A 22,554-nucleotide genomic window follows, 5' to 3' on the forward strand; every position below is an offset into this window, starting at 1 on the left:
TATATATATATATATTACATACATATAAGAAGGGATGACCACTAAGTCAACATCCATTATGCTAGAAATAGATCACCTACGATTTGACCAATCTTTTCTTTGTGGTCAGATCGTAGGTGATCTATTTCTAGCATAATGGATGTCCATTTAGTGGTCATCCCTTCTTATATGTATGCCAAATAATTTTTCTGAATTTTCAGATTTTTCAATATGCTAGGCCACTGGTTTTTTAATTGATATTAATCAAATTAATATTCAATTTTATTACCATTATTATTTAAATATATATATATACCATTGGTTTCATGTTAGGGGGAGTCCCTCAACACCAGTGTTCCATGTGATAGGCTAGACAATTGTTGAGAGACTCCTCTTAACATGAAACCAATGGTAGTCATAACCCATAAATAAATAATTTTTATCCACCAATGTGGTATTGAACACTGATTCTCACTGTCTGATATTAATGTGTGGCCTCATGTATGTGCTATCATGAGATTTGATGGAGAGAGAGTGAGCTAATGTACAGCACATACATTTGATCACAATGGGCAGGTCATTTGGCAAAAGCTCATACATTATTTTCAACAGGAGAGTCCATTGTACACTCTCACACATACACACGTGTGTGTGTGAATGTATGCACACACACACACACACACACACATATATATATATCTATATATATATACAAAATTAAGAGGAATGACCACCAAAAGTGGACTCCCTTATGCTAGAAATAGATGCCAAATCACCTAACCATGAAGAGTATGTTCTCAAGAAAACAAATTTTGGATTTTTAAAAAATATGCTAGGCCACTGGTTTTAATTGATTAATATCAATTTCTACCCTCATTATTAAATTTATATATATATATATATATATATATATATAATACAAAGAATATATATACATGTATACACACATATATATATATATATATAAAAACAATATATGAGTATATGCATATATATGTACATGTATGTATATACGTTCATCCACATGTACATATAGATACATAACTGGGTACATGACGTGGCAAAAGAACAAGGACAAAATGGTAAACAAGGTGCAACAAACAAGCAGGTCACATAGAAACATCCCCTTCATCAGCTGCCACCAATAAAACTCCGGCATTTCGAAGAATTAAGGCAGTACGCATCGTTAAAATGGTTCTTTCCACGAACACAAATTAAATTGTTTTCGTGGAGGGTAGTGGTGGACGGAAAACAAGACAGGAAAACGAAACGGTGAAACAAACAAGCAAAAAAGGCTGTACAGCCAGACGTGAAGTGTGTATGTCTTGAACGCTGTGAAGCACGTACAGGAGGGGCAAAGAGGTACGTGCGAGCTTGGTGATGTATAAAACCTTTTTTATGTTTTCCAAATCTCATTGTTACCTGTTTGTTTCTGTTTCAGTTGGTTTCCTACTGATGCTGTTGTGACACCTGACAAAGTGTGGGACTGTTATAAATACATAAACACACACACACACACACACACACACACACACACACTGACACACACACACACACTGACACACACACACACAAGTAAATATACATAACTTGATAGATAAATTGAGAGATACAGACTTAGATAAATAGATGTGCGTTATAACAGATGGACAGACAGACAGCTAGATAGATAGATAGAGTGAGAGAGAGAGATAAAGAGAAGGGGAGAAATAGACACATAGTGAGATAGATAGATACATAGATAGGTAGATAGATAGATAGATAGATAGATAGATAGATAGATAGATAGATAGACAGACAGATAGATAGATAGATAGATAGATAAATAGATAGATAGATAGATAAATAGATCGATAGGCAGATAGACAGACAGATCGACAGACAGCTAGATAGATAAATAGATAGACAGATAGACAGACAGACAGACAGATAGGTAGAAAGACAGGTCAACAGATAGATAGATAGACAGAAAGAGAGCCGACACGCACATATATATGCATATATAGAAAGAGACAAACTGACAGATAGACAGACTGACAGAACTGACACACGGACAGATTAATAGTTAGGATAGATAGAAATAGGGAAGAAGAAGGGAGAGCAGGAGGAGGGAGAGAAACTAAAGCAAATATCTGGGAAGGAGTCAGGGGATGGTGGGGAGTCTTCATTTCAAAACTAACCATGGTTAATGGGGGAAGTGAATGAGAAAGAGGAGAGTCATATCACTTTTGCAGCAATTGGCTCCAGAGCGAGTAGGGACCACCATGGATGGGGACTATGATGACGATGATTTCTGGGAGACTGGGATGTCACGGCAACTGAAGAGGAACGACAGTCATGTTTCTGCAGGCAACATCTATGGAAAACTTGATGGTAGTGGGGATGTTGGTGCTGTTGATGGGGGTACTGGACCTGGTGGTGGTGGTGGTGGTGGTGGTGGTGGTGGTGGTGATGGTGGTGATGGTGGTGGTGGTATCGTTATGGAAGTGACAGCAGCAACAGCATCTGAGCAATCAGGTGCCACTGCGTTCCAGAAGAAGGCCAAGCTGCGCAAGTCAGTGATGTTCAGTGATGACACCTGGACCCTCATGTCACCAACGGAGAGGCACAGCCCTGGCAAACACAGGGGGGAGGAGGAGGAGGGTGTTGATACTGAGATGGCAGCTTCTGGCTGGGCTGCTGTAACAACGACAACAACATCAATGACTGCGGTGACACCTTCTTCGGCTGGTTTGTCAGGAACTGGTAGAAAGAAGCGGGAAATTATGACAGGAAAAGCAGCTAGAGCTTCAAGTGACTTTGATGGTGGTGGTAGTAGTCACAGTATTAGTAGAAGCAACAGCAGCTGTAGTAGCAGTAGCAGTGGTAGTAGTAATTATAGTAGTAGCAATAGTAGTAGTAGTAGTTGTAGTACTTGTCGGCACAGCAATGGTAGTAGTGATAGTGGAGGAGGTGGCGATGGTGGTGATGATGACAATAATAATGATGACGATGATGACGACAATCACAGTGATGTTGATGTTGAAGGTGGTGGCGATGGTGATGACAACGACTCCGATAGGAGAGATATGATCTTGGAGCTACAACGCCTCCATCGACAGCAACATTTGCCAAGGAGAAAGAAGACAAGTAGCAAGCAAGAGGAGGAGGAGGAAGAGGAGGAGGGGGAAGTGGAAGATGAGGAGGGGACAACTAAGAGCAGTAGGAGTAATAATAGCAGTAGGAGTAGTAGACGAATGAGGAGGAGAAGACACAGCAGTCAAAGTGGACGTCAGCAGCTGGAGGTGAAGCTTACAGTTGATTCCCTCCTGGAGGATCACTATGGTCAGCTGGTCAAGCTCTGTTTAGAAGAGATCAAAGTGGACAATGAAGCCAGCCGGAGGCACATCCACGCCCGACAGATGGAGCAGTTGTATAGCACATACATTGCTGTCGGTAACAGACAACTAGCTCTCACCCCAGTTGCTCTCTACCCACACGGCTGGCCCCAGTATGTGACGCGCAGGCTCTTCTACCCACCTCCTTCATCTGCCACACCCTCAATGGTGCAGTGGGAACGCAGCAGACGAGGTGACAGTGGGAGCAGTATTGCTGCATTTTCAACAACTTGTTCCAGTAAGTATATGTTGTTATTATTATTATTATTATTATTATTATTATTATTATTATTATTATTAAGGCGGTGAGCTTGAAGAATTGTTGAATGAAATGCAGTATTTCGCCCGTTGCTATGTTCTGAGTTCAAATTCCACTGCGGTCAACTTTATCTTTCATCCTTTCGGGGTCGATAAAATAAGTACCAGATGAACACTGAGGTCGATGTAATCAACTCATCCCCTCCCCCCAAATTGCTATCTTTGTGGCAAAATTTGAAACCATTATTATTATCATGATCATCATCATCATCATCATCATCATCATCACCATCATTATTATTATTATTATTATTATTATTATTATCATTGTTATTGTTATTATTATTAAGACAGCAAGCTGACAGAATTGTTAGCATGTTGGACAAAATGCTCAGCAGCATTTTGCCTGTCTCATGTTCTGAGTTCAAATTCCGCCGAGGTTGACTTTGCCTTTCATCCTTTTAAGGGCAATAAATTAAGTATCAATGAAACACTGGGGTCGATGTGATTGACTTGTCCCCTCCCTCAAAATATCAGGTCTTGTGCCTTTAGTAGAAAAGATTATTATTATTATTATTACTGAAGGTGGTGAGCTGGCAGAGTTGTTAGCACACTGGATGGAATGCTTAGCAGTGTTTTGCTTGTCACTACATTCTGAGTTCAAATTCTGCCAAGGTCAACTTTGCCTTTCATCCTTTCAAGGTCAGTAAATTAAGTACCAGTTGCATACTGGGGTCAATCTATTGACTGACCCCCCTCCCCAGACCTTGTGCTTAAGAAAGGATTGTTGTTGTTGTTGTTGTTGTTGTTGTTATTATTAAAACTGGTAGAATCGTTAGCACAGAAAACAAAATGCTTAGCAGCATTTCATCCATCTTTACAGTTCTGACTTTGCCTTTCATCCTTTTGGAGTCAATAAACTAAGAACCAGTTGAAAACTGGGGTTGATCTGGGACTTATCCCCTCTAGCTATTTGCTAATTTTCTCTCCTGATGAAGGATGCCAGTCTTACTGTAATGTCTCCATGTGACCATCCTCCATATCCATACTTTTTGCACATTCCATCTGCTAATTATGAGGATTAGGATTATTATGTAATTCAGGGCTCCCACAAACACCTGTCAAGTTAAAAAAAACTATGCATTCTCCCCTTAGTTTTCTTAATTTTTTTATACTCCATGTAAAAGTAAATTTATTTGTCAAAATATATATAAATATTTATATGCTTGTAAATCCAATCAGTAATGATCATTTCATTAGGATTCTATAATTTATATAAAGGAACAGAGGAGGTATAAGATAGATAGATGTAGTTCACCAGTTGACATCCATATAACGACAATCATTTCACCGCCTTTATTACAGAGAAGCAATTTATTGTAGTGCATAATGAATAATAAATTATTTTACATGCTTGTATTAATGTATGTAATATAAATTATATAGTACACTTGTATGATTTCTAAATTAATATAAGTAAAAATTTTATCATCATGGTTACATTCATTCATCAATGCAATACACACACACACACACACACACACACACACACACACACACACACACACACAAGTGAGTAAACAAATGAAAAAGGACACTCAACACGTTTATTGGGAGTTACATGTATAGATCGAAACACTTTTATTCAGACTCCTTTGTACTCTGAGTTTCAAACGTGTGGCTAGTCTTTGGCTATTGGGGTACAAATGAGAGTTCGATCAAAGAGAGTCGATGTTTACTACTGGACGTTAGCCTGCAATTGGTCGAGAAAGGTCACATGGCATAGCAGTTTGATGTTGGTATTTCAGCAACAACAATGGTGAACAGGAAATCAACCACGTGGGGAACAGGAAATTGGTTGTGTGGTTGGGGGGAAGTAGGAAGGGGCAGTAGATGTTGGGGTATATGTGTATATATGTACATGTATATACCCATATATCCGCGTGTATGCATCCGTACTAATACAAGTGTGTGTTTGTGCTTAGACATACATTCACACATCCGTGTGTAAGTGCGTGCGTGCACACACACACACACACATGAAGGCACACATGCATACATACACGAACACACACACACACACACGTGCAGACCTTTATTTCCATGTACATATGCACATGCACATGCATGTGTACACACAAGTGTGCACATGTGCATACATGCACACATGGGTGCAAACACGTGTACATGCATGCACACATGTGGGTACGTTCATGCACATACCTGGGTGCACACATGCATGCACATGTATGCCCACACACACATATGCCCATGCACACACATCCATGCACATGCATACAATGAGCAGATGCATATGCGCAGTTACACACATGTGTCCATGTGCATATACTCATGTGGTCATGCACAAAGGATGATGTACAGGGGGTGAGAGTATGTGAGTAGACAGGCATGGAGAAGTGTTTGGGATTGGTTACTTGCTGTACTGTTCATGGAGGTTAATTCGTGACATTGACGTTGGTGCCAGCGGTGCTGGGGGTGACCGGTACTAAGGAGGTATATCTGGGTTGTTGGCAGCTAGGGGCTTGAAATTTACCAGAAGAGTGTACCTCTGGTGACAGCAATATGATACCTCATATTTCTTGTTGATGGATGACATGCAGTTTTTTGTGGAAGCACAACTGGCAGTTAGGAGCACCAACTGAATATGGTGGCACCCTGTCGATTATAGTCCACTTGATGCTGGGTGTTTCATCTCGGAGGTCATGAAGTCTCCAGAGAAAACATGACGGAAGTGGAGTTCTCTCTGTCCCCGGATCTAAATGAATACAAGTGCTGGGAATATCTTCCCTTGAAGTTATTGGCTGTCATGCCTGTATAGTTGCCAGTAATGACATCAGATGGTGTAAGGGTGGCTCTGTATACTACAGCCCTTGAAAGGCAAGATCCTCCTAGTGGGCAGGTGGTAGGGTTTCGGAGGTTGCAGGTTGGAGGTTGTGTGGGTGCGTTTTTATGTCTATTGATGGGTGCAATGTTAGAAGTGATATATATATATATATATATATATATATATATATATATATATGGGAGAATGTACGAAAAAAAACAATAACAGACGAGGATAGGTGGTGTAAACAACAAAAGGATGTATTAGTATGACGCTCGGGAATACGGAAAGTCTTTAACGTTTCGAGCTACGCTCTTCAACAGAAAGAATACAGAGAAAACAACGAGAAAAACACGGAGAAAAAAAATTGAATGGTGTTGGTCAATGGTCTACCTCACAGAAGTATGTACACCCCTAAAAAATTTCAGTAAAATTGCCATTACTCTGATAGCATTGAAGGAAATCAAATGAAATTTATACTGAATAAAATATATTATACTTGCAAATATTATACTATAAGGGAAAGGAAAGGTTCATTATACCAGTAGAGTATCACCTTCTCCCATTATAATTATTTTCTTCTAAGGATCTGGATGGTGAAAGAAGAAGCTCATGAGTGGAGGCAATTCAATAATTCGTTTATTGTGATTCCCAATCTTGTGTCCTGTTCTAGGTGTCCATCTTCATGGCAGCGCATGGCTTGTGATATCTCCACTCACGTGAGGTACATTACCTCTGGAGAAGGTGGTTAGAATGGGTTAGAGTCTGCTGCAGCTGCCTGCTTTGTTGTGTCCCTTAGCGTAAGCAAGCTGGAGAACACTAAGGGGTTGAATGTCCTTCGTACCTGCTTAAATAGCTGTTGTCTAGGAGAGCCTCATTGTGGTGTCGTGCATGTCAACGATTGTATGCGAGATCTTGCTCTTGCCTTGGAGAAGATAATCGCTGCCAGCAAGATCTCATACAAAATGGCACTGGCTACTTGTGCCACACTACAATACAAATTTGGAACACAAAACAGAAGACTTAATGCAGTCATTGAAAGCAAGGGCAGTCAAATCAAATACTGAAGAAAGCAAATAATCCTTTCATGTCTACATATTTTTGTATTGTTTGAAGATTAATATTTTGGTCATATTTTCATTCATATATATATATATATATATACCGGAGTAAGCACTTAAATGTGAAACAAGGTGGAAAAAAGAGTACTCAAATACCAGAGGTAGAGTAATATGCTTTATTTAAAAGCAGCAGAAATATAACAAAAGACTGTTACTCGGAGTTTCACATTCCCATTCATCGGACAGTTTTGTTAGAAAGAAGACTTAATTCAGTCATTGAAAGCAAGGGCAGTCACATCAAATATTGAATATACCAAATAAACCTTTCGAGTGTACATGTTTTTGTATTGTTTGAAAATTAATATTTTGTTCATATTTTTGAAAATGTTTATTGTTTTGTGTTCCAAATTTGTATAACATTTACATGTATAACATATTTTATTCAGTATAAATTTCGTTTGGTTTCCTTCGATATTGTCAGAGTAATGGCAATTTTACTTAAATTTTTTAGGGGTGTACATAATTCTGTGAGATATATATACACACACACAAACATAGTGAGTCAGCTTTCAAAATATTCATATATGGAAGACAATAAGTAATAAAATTAATGGAACCATTTACTATAGAAGGGAGAAGGGAGATTTAGCAAGATATAAAAATATTAAACAATGGATTACGGTGGTAGAAGCGAAGTTTATATATAGTCTGATATAGAGGGAGAATCATATTTATTGTTAATAATTTAGGATTAAAAATATGATAAAGGCTCTGAAATGATCATTGTTATATGGATGTCAAATGGTAAAATAATTTTTTTCATTTTATACCTCCTCTCTTTCTTTATATTATATATATATATATATATATATATATATATATACATGTAGTCGTGGCCAATGCTGATGACACGTAAATGGTGGTCACGTTGTTGGCATGTAAAAAGCACCCATTATGTTCTTGGAGTGGTTGGTGTTTGGAAGAGCACCCACCCACAGAAACCATGCCAAACCAGACTAGGACTTGGTGCAGCTCTCTGACTTACCAGTTCCAGTCAAACTGTCTAACCCATGCCAGCATGGAATGCAGATGCTGCACGGTGATGATTATGATGATATATATATATTTATATATATATTTATTTATATTAAGGGCATTACTATACATAAATGCCTCATGCTAGGAGGGACTCTTAAAGTCAAAACTACCATAATAAACACATTGTACCGAACGCGAGGGAATGTAACTCTCGAAGTGAGCATTTTAAAACCAGATTCAGCTGCAGATCATATGATTTCATAATTAAGTGCACAAAATGCACTTTTTAATCATCAGTGCAAGTATAATCAAGACATTAAAAAGTGCATTTTGTGCACTAATTATCAATTCATATGATCTGCGGTTGAATCTGTTTTTAAAAGGCTCTCTTCGAGAGTTGCATTCCCTCGCATTCAGTACAATATGTTTATTATGGTAGTTTTGAATTTAAGAGTCCCTCCTAGCATGAGGCATTTATGTATAGTAATGCTCTTAATATAAATAAACATATTTAAAGGGAATAATTAATAATTTTTTCCCTTATGAGGCTTTTCATGCTAACTACTTGATAAATTCTTATAAAGATTTTATCCTATTTTAAAATTTTATATATATATATATATATGTGTGTGTGTGTGTGTGTGTGTGTATATGTATATATATATATATATATATATATATATATATATATATATATATATATGTATATATTTATATGTATATATGTATTTGTATATATATATATATATATATATATATATATACATACATACATACATACATACATACATACATACATACATATGTATACACATGTCAAGTTTCTTTCAGTTCCTGCCTACCAAATCCACTTACAAGGCTTTGGTTGGCCCAGGGCTATAGTAGGAGACACTTAACTTAGGTGCCATGTAATGTGACTGAACCTAGAACCATGTAGTTGGTTCTTACCAAACAGCTATGCTTACATATACACATACACATGCATGCACCCATTCTTACACATATGCACACATACTTATACAACCACACACACACATCTAACTTTATTATATGTCTTATTTTCCAGGGAGTCTTGGAGAGAATGAAATTAGACATGAAAGGATGAACCAAAGGTTGCTGAATGGTACTCGCAGAGTCCAGAACAACAGGAAATTGTTTCGAGCCAAAACTACAGTTAGCCCCAAAAAGTCATCAGCGAATCCTTTTTTTACCTCATCATCTTCCAAAGGTATCTTTGACCGACAGGAGAACATTCCAAAAGCACCACCACCAACAGCAGCGGCAACAATGCCAACACCGTCAGCAATGTGTAAGAAAAAGCCATCAGGCTCTTCGTCCACGTCATCGTCTGGCGGAGGCAGTTTTGTCCATCAGAAGAAGTTTCCACTGCAGACAGCATCGGAGGAAAATGCTGCAAACCAAACCTGTCGTAATGTTGACAACTGTTTCCGACCAAACAACAGTAACCCGCATATCCTGAAATGGTTGCAGAAGAAAGACAAAGACCTTTGGCAACAGAAACGAGAGATGAAGGTGAGAAAGAAGCTGGAAACCGAGAACAGAAAACTGGATGCGGCCTTCAAAGCAGATCGTCAGCTCCGCTCGAGTGCAGCATTTGAAGAGTGGATGCATTGCAAGGCCAAAGAGAAGAGCTCCATTGACCTGTCACAGGAGCCAAAACAAAGCCCCAAACCCACATGTGGGTTTCCGTTTATGAGCAAGGAGCAGCATGAGTGTGAGGGTGATGATGATGTTGGTGTTCAAGAGCAGAAGTTGTCTGCTTCTCAGAAGAGTTCAGGTTTTGTTAAAGCAGGCAGAAGTTTGTTGGATGAGACTGAAGAATTTGTAAATGAGAATCTCCTGAGGAGGACAAACCTTCAGAATTGGCAAAGAAAAAACCCAGTTTCCAACTTCACATCAAGTCAAGCAGGAATTGGGACAGATGTTCCTCTTGATAAGCCTGAGAGTTCAACAAGATTTGCTGACTGTGGTGTTGATAAAAAAAAAGAGGAACTTGAAATAGCTAGCAAGACTGAGAAGCATGATGTAAAGAAATCCAGTTTGATGTTCCAACGACCAGATGAGGACAATGAAAGAAACCAGGGAAAAGAGCAAAGTTTCTATGGGAAGTCAGAATCACAGTCATCCTCACCTCCAACTCCACTGCCACTGGTAACGAAGAAATCAACCTCTAGACCTAAAACTGCCCATGGACGCCGGTCAAGGTGCTCTGCAGCAACAAACAGAGATAAATGTCTTGTATCCCCTCAACCCATGCCACTTCCATCTCTATAGACACCAGTTGTCTAACTTGAATCCACAGATATACAAGAAATTCTTGTCCTATCCCCATCTATCTATGCCACTTTGAACACTATAGACACAAGCTGTCTAACCCAAATGCACAGATTCATAAAAGATACATATTTCACCTATGTGGCTCCCCCCATCTCCATAAGCACAAGTTATCTAACATGAATGTCCAGACATGAAAGAAATGAATGTCCTGTGTCCCCACCTGTCTGTAGCACTTCTAATACTAGAGACACAAGTTGTTTAACCTGAATATCTCAATATGTAAGAAAGAGATGTTCTGTGTCCCTCTTTACCTATATCATTTCCATCTCTCTAGACACAAGTTGTGTAACCTGAATGCACAGAGATGTAAGAGAGGAGTATTATGCATCAATCTTGCAGCTAATACTTTCCTCATTATAGATATATATACTATTTTGAAATCTGGACACACATATATGTAACAGCCAAAACTGTTGCATCACAAACACAAGGATTCCTCTGCAGTCTGCAGAACTGGTAAACAATTCAACTAGGATCAGATGTTTGTTCTCTTTAAAGCCTCAAAAAACAAAAACAAAAACAAAAAAAAAGTGTAAAGAAGAAAATTAGTTCTCTGTTGATTATGACGACGATTAGTTCCAGCTGATCTGATTTACAGAACAGCCTGCTTGTGAAATTAACATGCAAATGGCTGAGCACTCCACAGACATGCGTACCTTTAATGCAATTCCAGGAAGGTTTAGTGTGATAAGGCTGGCCCTTTGGAATACAGGTACAACTCATTTTTGCCAGCTGAGTGTGGACTGGAGCAACATGAAATAAAGGGTCTTGCTCAAGGACACACAAAAACTAGCACACCATCGGTTACAGCAATGAGTATTTCAGTTGATCAACAGAACAGCTTGCTTGTGAAATCAATGTGTAAGTGGCTGAGTAATCCACAGACATGCATACCCTTAACATAGTTCTCTGGGAGATCTGGTGTGACACTGTGTGACAAGGCTGGCCCTTTGAACTGCAGGTACAACTCATTTTTACCAGTCAAGTTGATTGGAACAAAATAATAGAAAGCGTTACTCAAGGACACAAAACTGTTGGAAATTGAGCTCACTACATCATGATCCTGAGCCAAACACCCTAACCACTAAGCCACTTCATAAACTTCCAATGACAGTTACAATGGATCACATAAAGTTGTAGTCACTCATTATAAACTCACTATAGTCCTCCACTCTACCATTACAGCTGCTGACAATCTACAGACATCCAAGGTCACATCTAGAGAGACTTGTAAGAGGCGATTGTGCTGGGACCTTCATCTACAAGAATAGGAAGTCCTTCCACTAAATTCCCTGTACTTATATATTGGTGAATCTATTTAATCTTTTCTCTTATATTAATTTATTCATTAGGTTCTGATGAAATGATCATGTGGTTTATGTTACATAATCAATATTACATAATCATTGCTTGCATTCATGATTTTCCAAGTTGTTAAAATGATTTGATTCATGTTGTTGAAACGGCTGTAACCAAGAAATAAATGTGATGCCAGTACCTCTATTCTTTTACTTGTTACATACATACATACACACACATGTGCACACACACACACACACACACACACACACACACACACACACACACATACATACATACATACATACATATATACACACATATATTATTCAAAGCAGTTTGATTTGTATTTCCTGCTACTTCAAGTTTCGATGCCTTTAATGAGGCCTTTCTTGTCCAGCTGGTAGGAATCCAAATGACCAGAAAAGTACAGGAAGTCCAATATGGCTACCAATAGATGGGTTGCAATTGGTCAAGGAAGGTCATGTGATGTCACAATTGATAGTAGTTACATGAATGAAAAGAGTTTCTTTGGCTGCATGGGTGAGCAGGAATTGGTGGCAACAGTGATCTGGGTATAGAATCAGTGGTGCTGGTAAGCATATGAGCTTATGTGTACATGTGTATATGTATACATATATGTATATATATATATATATATATATATATATATATATACCTACACACATATACACACACACACACATATATATATATATATATATATATATATATATATATATATATATATATATATACACATATACACACATGCATATATACCCACACATTTGCACAAATGTATACATACACAATACATATGCATACATGCACATACACGTACACACACACACACACACACACACACACACACACATACAAATATGGTTATATAAATTGAAGAGAAAGAGGACATCTATGGACCATTCATAAGGAGTTTGCAAATCCAGTACTCAGGATACAAACCAGCCTGTCTGGAGCAAAGTACAGCTGAACTTGGTATTTTGAGGAGAGAAAGCAAATCCTTAATTTATGCACCATGAATGACCATGATATCTGGGACCATAAAAATCTGCAAGACCTTCGTAAGATTCAAAGGATGATGGCTAAATCATCAAATTACCTCCCCTCCTCCTTTCCATCTTGCTCTCTCTTTCATCCTCTCCCTGTCACCCCCTTTCCTATCTCACTCATATAATCATCCTTCCAACAAACGCTCCTGGTAAATTAGTCAATCTTGCAGGATTATTATTATGTTTTTGTCTTCCTAAGCCATTCTAAAGGATACAACTTTTCAAGAATTCCTCCTTGCATATCATGTAGTCCCCAGTTTTTCATTCCAGTTTTTTCCATTTTTACTGCAACAAAAAGCTTGGGTGTGAAAATTGACACAGGCATGGCTGAGTGTGTAAGAAACTTACTTCTCAACCATGTGGTTTCAGGTTCAGTCCCACTTCAGGGCTCCTTGGGCAAGTGTCTTCTACTATAGTCTTGGGCCAACCAAAGCCTTATGAATGGATTTGATAGCTGGAACTGAAAGAAGCCTATTGTATATATCATCATCATCATCATCATCGTTTAACGTCCGCTTTCCATGCTAGCATGGGTTGGACGATTTGACTGAGGACTGGTGAAACCGGATGGCAACACCAGGCTCCAGTCTGATTTGGCAGAGTTTCTACAGCTGGATGCCCTTCCTAACGCCAACCACTCAGAGAGTGTAGTGGGTGCTTTTACGTGTCACCCGCACGAAAACGGCCACGCTCGAAATGGTGTCTTTTATGTGCCACCCGCACAAGCCAGTCCAGGGGCACTGGCAACGATCTCGCTCGAAAATCCTACAGGAGCCAGTCAGGCGGTACTGGCAACGGCCACGCTCAAAATGGTGCATCTCATGTGCCACCCGCACAAGAACCAGTCCAGGGGCACTGGCAACGATCTTACTTGGCTTGCCGGGTCTTCTCACGCACAGCCCATTTCCAAAGGTCTCGGTCCGTAGTCATCGCCTCGGTGAGGCCCAATGTACGAAGGTCTTGCCTCACCACCTCAGCCCAGGTCTTCCTGGGCCTACCTCTTCCACGGGTTCCCTCAACTGTTAGGGTGTGGCACTTTTTCACGCAGCTATCTTCCTCCATTCTCACCACATGTCCATACCAGCGCAATCGTCTCTCTTGCACGCCACAACTGATGCTTCTAATGTTCAGCTTTTCTCTCAAGATACTTACACTCTGACGGGTATTCACATTGACATTACACATCCAACGGAGCATACTGGCTTCATTCCTTGCGAGCTTACGTATGTCCTCAGCAGTTACAGCCCATGTTTCACTGCCATGTAGCATGGTTGTTCGTACGCATGCGTCATACAGTCTGCCTTTTACTCTGAGTGAGAGTCCCTTTGTCGCCAGCAGGGGTAAGAGCTCTCTAAACTTTGCCCAGGCTATTCTTATTCTAGCAGCTACACTTTCAGCGCACCCACCCCCACTACTAACTTGGTCGCCCAGATAGCGGAAGCTATCGACTACCTCTAGTTTTCCACCCTGGAATGAGATAGAAGTTGTTTCCTGTTTGTTTGCAGTCTTTATTGCACCTGAACATCTGCCACAAACAAAAACTAACTTGCTAGTTAACCTGCCTTTGATGTTGCTGCACCTCTTATGTGTCCATAGCTTGCACCGGGTACATCTTATAGAGTTACTACCTACTCCTTTTCTACATACTGAGCAGGGCCATCTACCTGATATATATATATATATATATATATATATATATATATATATATGAAATACAAAATGGGACAAGAACGCAAAACATCCAGACAGGTGATACAGAGAGAACAAGGACGGGCCATTCGGAGTTTTCTTTCCTCAGTCGAGTTCCAGATTATCTTTGCAATTTCGGCTGGTTATACTTGAGATTGCTCCAATCTGGCCGGCCCCAAGGAAAAACTAAGTCAAGAGCATTAGATGCCTTGGAAGAAAGTGCGAATGTATACGACAACAAGGATGAAAAACAAAAACGGAGAATGTTACACAAATACAAATAACAGGACATAACAACAGGTGTCTTTTGACTAAGGACGAAGTAAATTAAGCTGGCGTGTGCGGAAGTGAAGCCTTACGGCAGGGATACAAGTTTTCACAGGCACAGAGAGGAATATAGATGTTGCACGGACGGTGGTCGAACCAAGAAAGAAAGGTTAGGCCTGGCCGAACACCGGTCACGTGGGGAGAGAAGAGAGAGAGAGGTAGAGGCAGAGGGACAGAAGAAATAAGGAGGGGCAAGAAAAAATGACAGAAAAAACTAAGCTAAGAGCATTAGATTCCATATATATATATATATATATATATATATGTATGTATAAAAGATTTAGATTCAAAATTGAATGTGGTACTTATGTTTAGGCACCAGAATATAGTATGGTATTATCCAAACAATTCCAAAAACAAGGTGATCAAAAATCAAAAAAAGCAACACGGATTTTAAAGATTATTGCAGTAAGCACGTTTCATGCTACTCCATTTATTCAAGTAATGCGAGCATTACATTAAATGCAATATATAGAGCAATCTTCAGCTGCACAAGGATATAGAAAATTACAGTAGAATAGACATATTACTATTGTGGCAACATTTAAAATCTAAGTGGAAAGAAGAATACATAAAAATCCATCTTGACATAGCCAAGGCTAGCAGGCTAGTAATTAGTTCCAGGTAGAATTCTAACTGTCTCTGATTTTATTGTCTCTTATCTTGTGGTTATAGTATAAGGGGCAATCACTTCTAAGGAAAGGGAAGGTGTAAGCATTATACATGGCTATGGTTATAAAGGTTTCTCTGGTCAGAGTGGCAACACTATTTTAGGTTGGGTTTTTTTTACTGCTATCATAATTTTGGGGAATTAAACCTTAAGCATTTAGGTCAACAGGGCTTTTTCTTTAGTCTGAATGAAGCATCAGTATTGTTTTATATATACTAAGTATGGAAAACTTATATATATCACTATTAGCTTAATTAATATGTTAATAATAAAATGTAATTAGTTAATACAAAAACCTGAAGTAGTGTCAATTTTGAATTCAAAAGCTATAGATAAGGTGTGAAGTTTAAGAAGATTATATATATTGGGCTCAGGAAACTATTTTGAATTATTTTTAAAATTATTTTAAAATTTAAAATTTAAGCTAATATATCTAATGTTATATTTAAGCTAATATATCTAATGTTATATTTAAGCTAATATATCTAATGTTATAAAACTTTGAAGGGAATGAAAACAGAATCCATTGGTCCAGAAGCTAGATGGTAAATGTTTTTATTTTTCATTCCCTTCGAAGTTTTATCCCTAATAGTGGTTTGGAACTTAGCTGTTCTTTCTAGCGTGCAAGAAATCCTATGATGGATACCTCTTATGTGTTTAAATGTACACTGTATTTATATATATATATATATATATATATATATATATATATATATATATATATATATATATATATATATACATACATACACACACACATATATGCATACATATATGTGTTTGTCCCCTACCACTTGGTAACCGGTGTTGGTTCGTTTGCACCCCTGTAAGTAGCAGTTTGACAAATAGAGACCAATGGAATAAGTGCCAGGCTTTAAAAAATACTGGGCTAGATGTGAATGCTTAAAATCTTTGTAGGCGGTACTACAGCATGGCCGCAGTCTAACGACGGAACGGAGACTGCTCGAGCGAACAAGGACGACAGAAGAGGAGAGGAGGGATGTGAAGAAGAACTGCATCAGTACTTAAGGGAGATAACTAGACTTGTACAACAAGTAATAAATCGGTTAACTTGTGCGTCATAAGGGAAATTAAGCTAGGGGAGAGGAACTTTATAGGAGGCGGAGGAAGAGAGGAAGCTGCAAGGTGTCTAATATATATATATCTACAGCAAACTATGTATATATATATAAGCAGGCTACACACACACATATATAATAATAATATGTATATATATATTTATATATACGATGAGTATATATAGGGATGAATTATCCAGGCTGGTATAGTTGTTCAATTAAAAGAAATTGTTGATGTACCAGTCTCTTCTTTTAAAAAATTAATGGGAAAAAAGCCTCTCAGTTACAGACGATTTATCTCACTTTACGTCGCTCTCAGCGAACATTGCTTAAAAGCATAACTTAAAAAAACAAAGTAAAAATTATTTAAAAAAACTAGTACAGAAATGGAAAAACCAAATAAAATATATTTGACAATATGTACAAACAATTTATTAAAGCAGATATAAGTTAATAAAATATTTTAAATCTATTTTTTTTCCATGTTAGTCATTTTCCGAGTTAAGTCGCCACATCTTGAGATGATTTACAGGCGTAAGTTGAGGTACACGGGGCCGCCCTATGTGCGGGAGACTATATTCGATGGTGTTAGGGCATAAAATGGGTTAACGTTAACATGTTCGCCTATTGTTCTGTGTCTCACATTTTGTTACCTGTGTGGATATATATCTACTAATTACGATTGTACTAATTATTCTTATCGCCGACAGATGGGCGATGCTGCTGATACCGTCTAAAGAAAAGGTACTTGCATTGTGCTGCGCGACACACACACACACATGGAGGGGTGTATCATTATATAAACACACTGAGAAATACTTTCGTTGTTCCTCATATTCATCTGTGTCATTCTCAACATACACACATATATATATAGACACGCATACATATATGTAGGGTAACTGCGAAAAGTGCTATAAATCGCGTCACACAACAAAAATCTACGCGAACGAGAGAGAGAGAGAGAGAGATACGGAGTGTTAGAGATAGATAGAGAGAGAGAGAGATACGGAGAGATAAAGATAGATAGAGAGAGAGAGAGAGAGAGATAAAGATAGATAGATAGATAGAGAGAGAGAGAGAGAGAGAGAGACTGACGTTGTCTAAACGGTGCTGTGTCGGTGTGTTAGACCAGACAGATACAAACTTTTTCTAAAAACAAACTTTCTAGTTGTGTCTAACATAAGACAAGCAGTGACTATGGAAGGTAATGTTCGAGTCCCACGTCGTTTAAAACGTTACTTCAGCTCCATGTGCCTGGTCAGTGTCTTCCTGATGGTGCTTGTGGGACCAGGGGCCATCATAACAGTTCTCGGTCAAACCATGTCCTTTTTTAATCTTACAAACTTGCTTGGGTCGTTCGGCAGTTTGATCGAATCTTTGGCCGGTTTCGGCAAGGGTGGAAGTTGTACCTTTAAATGTCCCGATGGTAAGTAATTATGCCTCGTTTTTTGGATCTGTGTCTGTGTCTAATTATATCTTCTGTTAATGATACTCTCTCGCTATGTGAGTGTATTTATATTTATCTGTCTGCATTGTGGATCTTCCATCTGTGACCATCCCATCTTTTATTCAGCCACAATGTATCTAGGATTACATTATCTAATAGTATAGTACAGTAGTTATTACGAGCAATAGTTGTTGTTTAGCTCAAGGTCAGACCTGATCCGGGCAGAGCTACATCGAAAGATGTCCTAGTCGTGACCATTCCATCTTTTATTCAGACATCGTATAGGCCTGTCTAAGAGTACATTGTTTAGAATAAAGTATAGTAATTTGTATAAGTGGTTATAGTTAATGTTTTTAGCCCTAGGTCCGTACAGATCCGGCAGGTCTATGATCAACTATGTCTTTTATTCATCTAGGACTACATCTTGTCGAGTTATATCGAAGGAATGCCAAATGTTGTTATTATTTAGCTTCAAGTCAGACATTATTCGACACACCTGTAATCAAAGACATTCCAGGTGTGATCGTCTCGTTTTTAATTCGGACACAGTATATCTAGGACCACATTATCTAACGCATAATGTCCTAGTAAGTAGTGGTGGCTGTAGTTGTTTTTGTTTAGCCAAATCGGTCCTCATCCAGGGAGAACTACGATTAAAAGATGTTCCAGTCGTGACCATCCTGTCATTTATTCAGACGTTAATGCCCCAAATTTCTATGCGTAGTGTATCCCGTTTCGTAAGACATGTACCAATTTCAATTTTAGAAATTTCATCATTTTTCACCTTAAGGGAAACCACGTTTTACACCTACCCTCCAGCTTGTCGACCACCCGAATAGCTACACGTCACTTTCACTTTTGGCACTTCAAACGTTTCCGATTCCGAATCATTTATCGGCTTCCAGAAATCCTGGAATATCGGGCGATACGCTGTACCCTGTATTGAGTACACAGACCGGTGATCATTCGATATAACTCGCAGAAATGTCACAGGGCGATCATGCGATTCAAAACGAAAGATTGCCCACAGGCCTTGTTTTTGAAGTTGGTCAATTTGCATACGGTGTGTTAAGAATAGTTTTGTTAATTTTTAAGTGGATTAATAAAGATTAAACAGACTTTGCTTTACAAGTGTATTAATTTCTGCCTGTATCTGTTAAATAAAATCATGGTCGTCACTTTTCTTCGTTTAATTTTAATCCAATAAAAATTATACTGTACAGTATGAAGCTTACCTCGGCAGAGTTAAAGAATATGTACACCACCCGTTTTCGGTGTAACGAAAACCCTAACACTAAACCCCTAACCCTAAACCCTAACCTTAACCACCTGGTGTACGTATTCTTTACTTTCGCCGCTTACCTCCACATGTGCGCCCCCACCCACCGACTTTGTAGTCTGATAACTTTCAGAAAAATGGATATTTTTAAACAAAATTTTCTACAACTGTACCTCCGATCGAGTCGATTCTGATTATGTCGGAATTTGTGTTGACCAAAATTTAAAAAAAATCTCTCCGAATGTGGAGCGAGGAGTTTCAGGAGATTTTCAAACAAGCCGCTTTTGTTTCCTCATAACATTCAGAAAAATGGGTGGGGCAGAATTAGTAACCTGGGCAAAGTGATTAACTTCTAATTTCCCGTTATTTTCTCCCCACCTGTTTGAAATCGTGGCTAATATTAACATTATTACCTGGAATCGAAATCGAAAAAAAAAAGAAAAAATTGCAACGGGTATAAAAAAAAGGTGTAGAAAACGAACATGAAAACAAAAATGCGCGGAAAGCAACGGGGGAGGGAGATGACCTCGGAAAATTCACAAGATCTGAGTTTTACCCTCATAACTTTTAGGAACATAGATATCTTTTAATGAAATCTTATATAAATACCTTTCAAACGGCATAGATTACGATTATTGCGATATTTGTGGGTAAAATCTTTTTTCCGAAGGGGGGGGGGACTTCGGAAAATTCACAAGATCCGATTTTTTCCCTCGTAACTTTAAGGAAAATGGATATCTTTTAATGAAATTGTGTATATATATACCTTTCTAATGACATGCATTATGGATGCCTAATGTGCCGTAAGCCCCTTATTTTTGTTCGGCACATTTGGCATCCGTAATGCATGCCATATGAAAGGTACATATGTTCAATTTCATTAAAAGATATCCATTTTCCTTAAAGTTACGAGGGAAAAAAAACGGATCTTGTAAATTTTTCAAAGTCCTCTCCTCACCCCTTCGGAAAAGATTTTGCCCATAAATTTCGTTATAATCGTAATGTATGCCGGTTGAAAGGTATATAAACTTTCATTAAAAGATATCCATTTTCCTAAAAGTTATGAGGGAAAAACTCGGATCTTGTGAATTTTCCGAAGTCCCCTTCCCCCTCCATTGCTTTCCACGTATTTTTGTTTTCATATTCGTTTTCTACACCTGTTGCCCTATTTTTTTTTTATTTCGTTTCCGGCTAATGATGTCAACATTAACCGAAATCATTACACTGTAAGTATTGCATCATCATTTTGTACTGTTGTATTTGTCTTTTAGAGTAAAAACTGGTCAGTACAGTTGTTGTGAGAGTAATCAGCTGGCAGATCCGCTTTTTTCAAGAAAGTGTTTCTCAACTTTGACGCGATTGTCAGTGAAATTGCTAATAAAATACCTGGATAATTTTTGGTATTTAACAATCAATATTATTTTCTCTGTTGGATTCCAAGTCAATTTTTTCCCACACTAATGTCTAATTTGATAATTTCCAAGTTTCAAAAAAAATGATGTCTAAAATGGGGTAAAATGAGTAATGTCTCATTTCAATAATTTGTCTTTAACTGCATGGTGAATATCACAAAGTGGACACTCCAGCAGATCGTGAAGAAGCTACAATATTCTTTGCTAACTTCTTTTTTATTTAGTCGAATTTCGTTAATTTTGCAACATGTGCCATTTTTCCCTAACTCGCTTTCATTTGACTGAGATATTTAATTTTTTTCTTTTGCATTTCTGATCTTTCTGATGTCTAAGGATGGATAATGATGTGTATTAGTCCATTTGGAGTGGCAAATTAGCTTATGTTGGCTTACTCATTTTGCCCCAGCCAAATTTGTCTTCCTCTATGTTCAAACAGAACGGAGATAATTGTCTGAAATAGTGACCAGGTTATGTTACAATGTTTTGACTGCATTTAGCAAAGGCCATTTGCTGAGCTGATATAGTTTTTGTAAGGTATTCTTTTATTCTTTTACTTGTTTCAGTCTTTTGACTGTGGCCATGCTGGAGCACCGCCTTTAATCGAGCAAATCGACCCCAGAACTTATTCTTTGTAAGCCTAGTACTTATTCTATCGGTCTCTTTACCAAACCGCTAAGTTACGGGGACGTAAACACACCAGCATCCGTTGTCAAGCGATGTTGGGAGGACAAACACAGACACGCAAACATACACACACACACATACATATATATATATATATACATATATACGACGGGTTTCTTTCAGTTTCCGTCTACCAAATCCACTCACAAGGCTTTTCTTTGGCCCGAGACTATAGTAGAAGACACTTGCCCAAGGTGCCACGCAGTGGGAATGAACCCAAACCATGTGGTTAGTAAGTAAGCTACTCACCACACAGCCACGCCTGCTCCTATGTGGACATTTGTAAAAATTATATCTTGTCTCAAGTCAAAAGTGCAGTAACAACGCCTCATTTTGCCCCCCTCCCCCGGCCATTTGTTAATGAAATTTTCTACAAATATCTTTCAGTGTAACTTACAATTATATTGGAGGAAATTAGTAAGGACACCCATACAGACATACAGACACACATCACAGCTTTTTACTGAAATTTCAAGTTTCATTTTGTAGATATATGTGATGTGCCTCAGTAGATATGTGTATGAGTCCATGAAATTTATTTTTCCATATCACATTCTGATATAATCACAATGTACACACACTGAAAGGCACTTATACTTATTTTTCTGAAAGTTATGAAGAAACAAAGCTGACTTGCGTGAATTTTTCAAAACCCACCTCCCCACTCGCAAAAAAT

At 38.3% G+C, this 22,554-nt stretch overlaps 2 protein-coding genes across 8 annotated transcripts in view; both read left to right on the forward strand.

Annotated features, from left to right (window-relative positions):
- Positions 1 to 12,413, forward strand: part of LOC106882336 (uncharacterized) — a 78,234-nt gene extending 65,821 nt beyond the window's left edge. For all 4 annotated transcript variants that reach the window (XM_089345520.1, XM_089345522.1, XM_089345519.1 and 1 more), the window contains 2 exons: positions 1,421 to 3,594; positions 9,625 to 12,413. In XM_089345520.1, the coding sequence (XP_089201646.1) occupies positions 2,181 to 3,594; positions 9,625 to 10,853 (2,643 nt within the window). In that variant the 5' untranslated portion in view covers positions 1,421 to 2,180 and the 3' untranslated portion in view covers positions 10,854 to 12,413. The remainder of the gene's footprint in view (positions 1 to 1,420; positions 3,595 to 9,624) is intronic.
- A 5,171-nt stretch (positions 12,414 to 17,584) lies between these two features.
- Positions 17,585 to 22,554, forward strand: part of LOC106868979 (uncharacterized) — a 35,004-nt gene continuing 30,034 nt past the window's right edge. Inside the window, exon 1 of one of the 4 annotated variants that reach the window (XM_089345771.1) lies at positions 17,585 to 18,482. In XM_089345771.1, the coding sequence (XP_089201897.1) occupies positions 18,472 to 18,482 (11 nt within the window). In that variant the 5' untranslated portion in view covers positions 17,585 to 18,471. The remainder of the gene's footprint in view (positions 18,483 to 22,554) is intronic. The other 3 variants (XM_089345770.1, XM_089345769.1, XM_089345768.1) reach the window with 3 other exon arrangements.

This window comes from Octopus bimaculoides, chromosome 29 (assembly GCF_046866305.1).
Source record: "Octopus bimaculoides isolate indiv1 chromosome 29, ASM4686630v1, whole genome shotgun sequence".
NCBI lineage: Eukaryota > Metazoa > Mollusca > Cephalopoda > Octopoda > Octopodidae > Octopus > Octopus bimaculoides.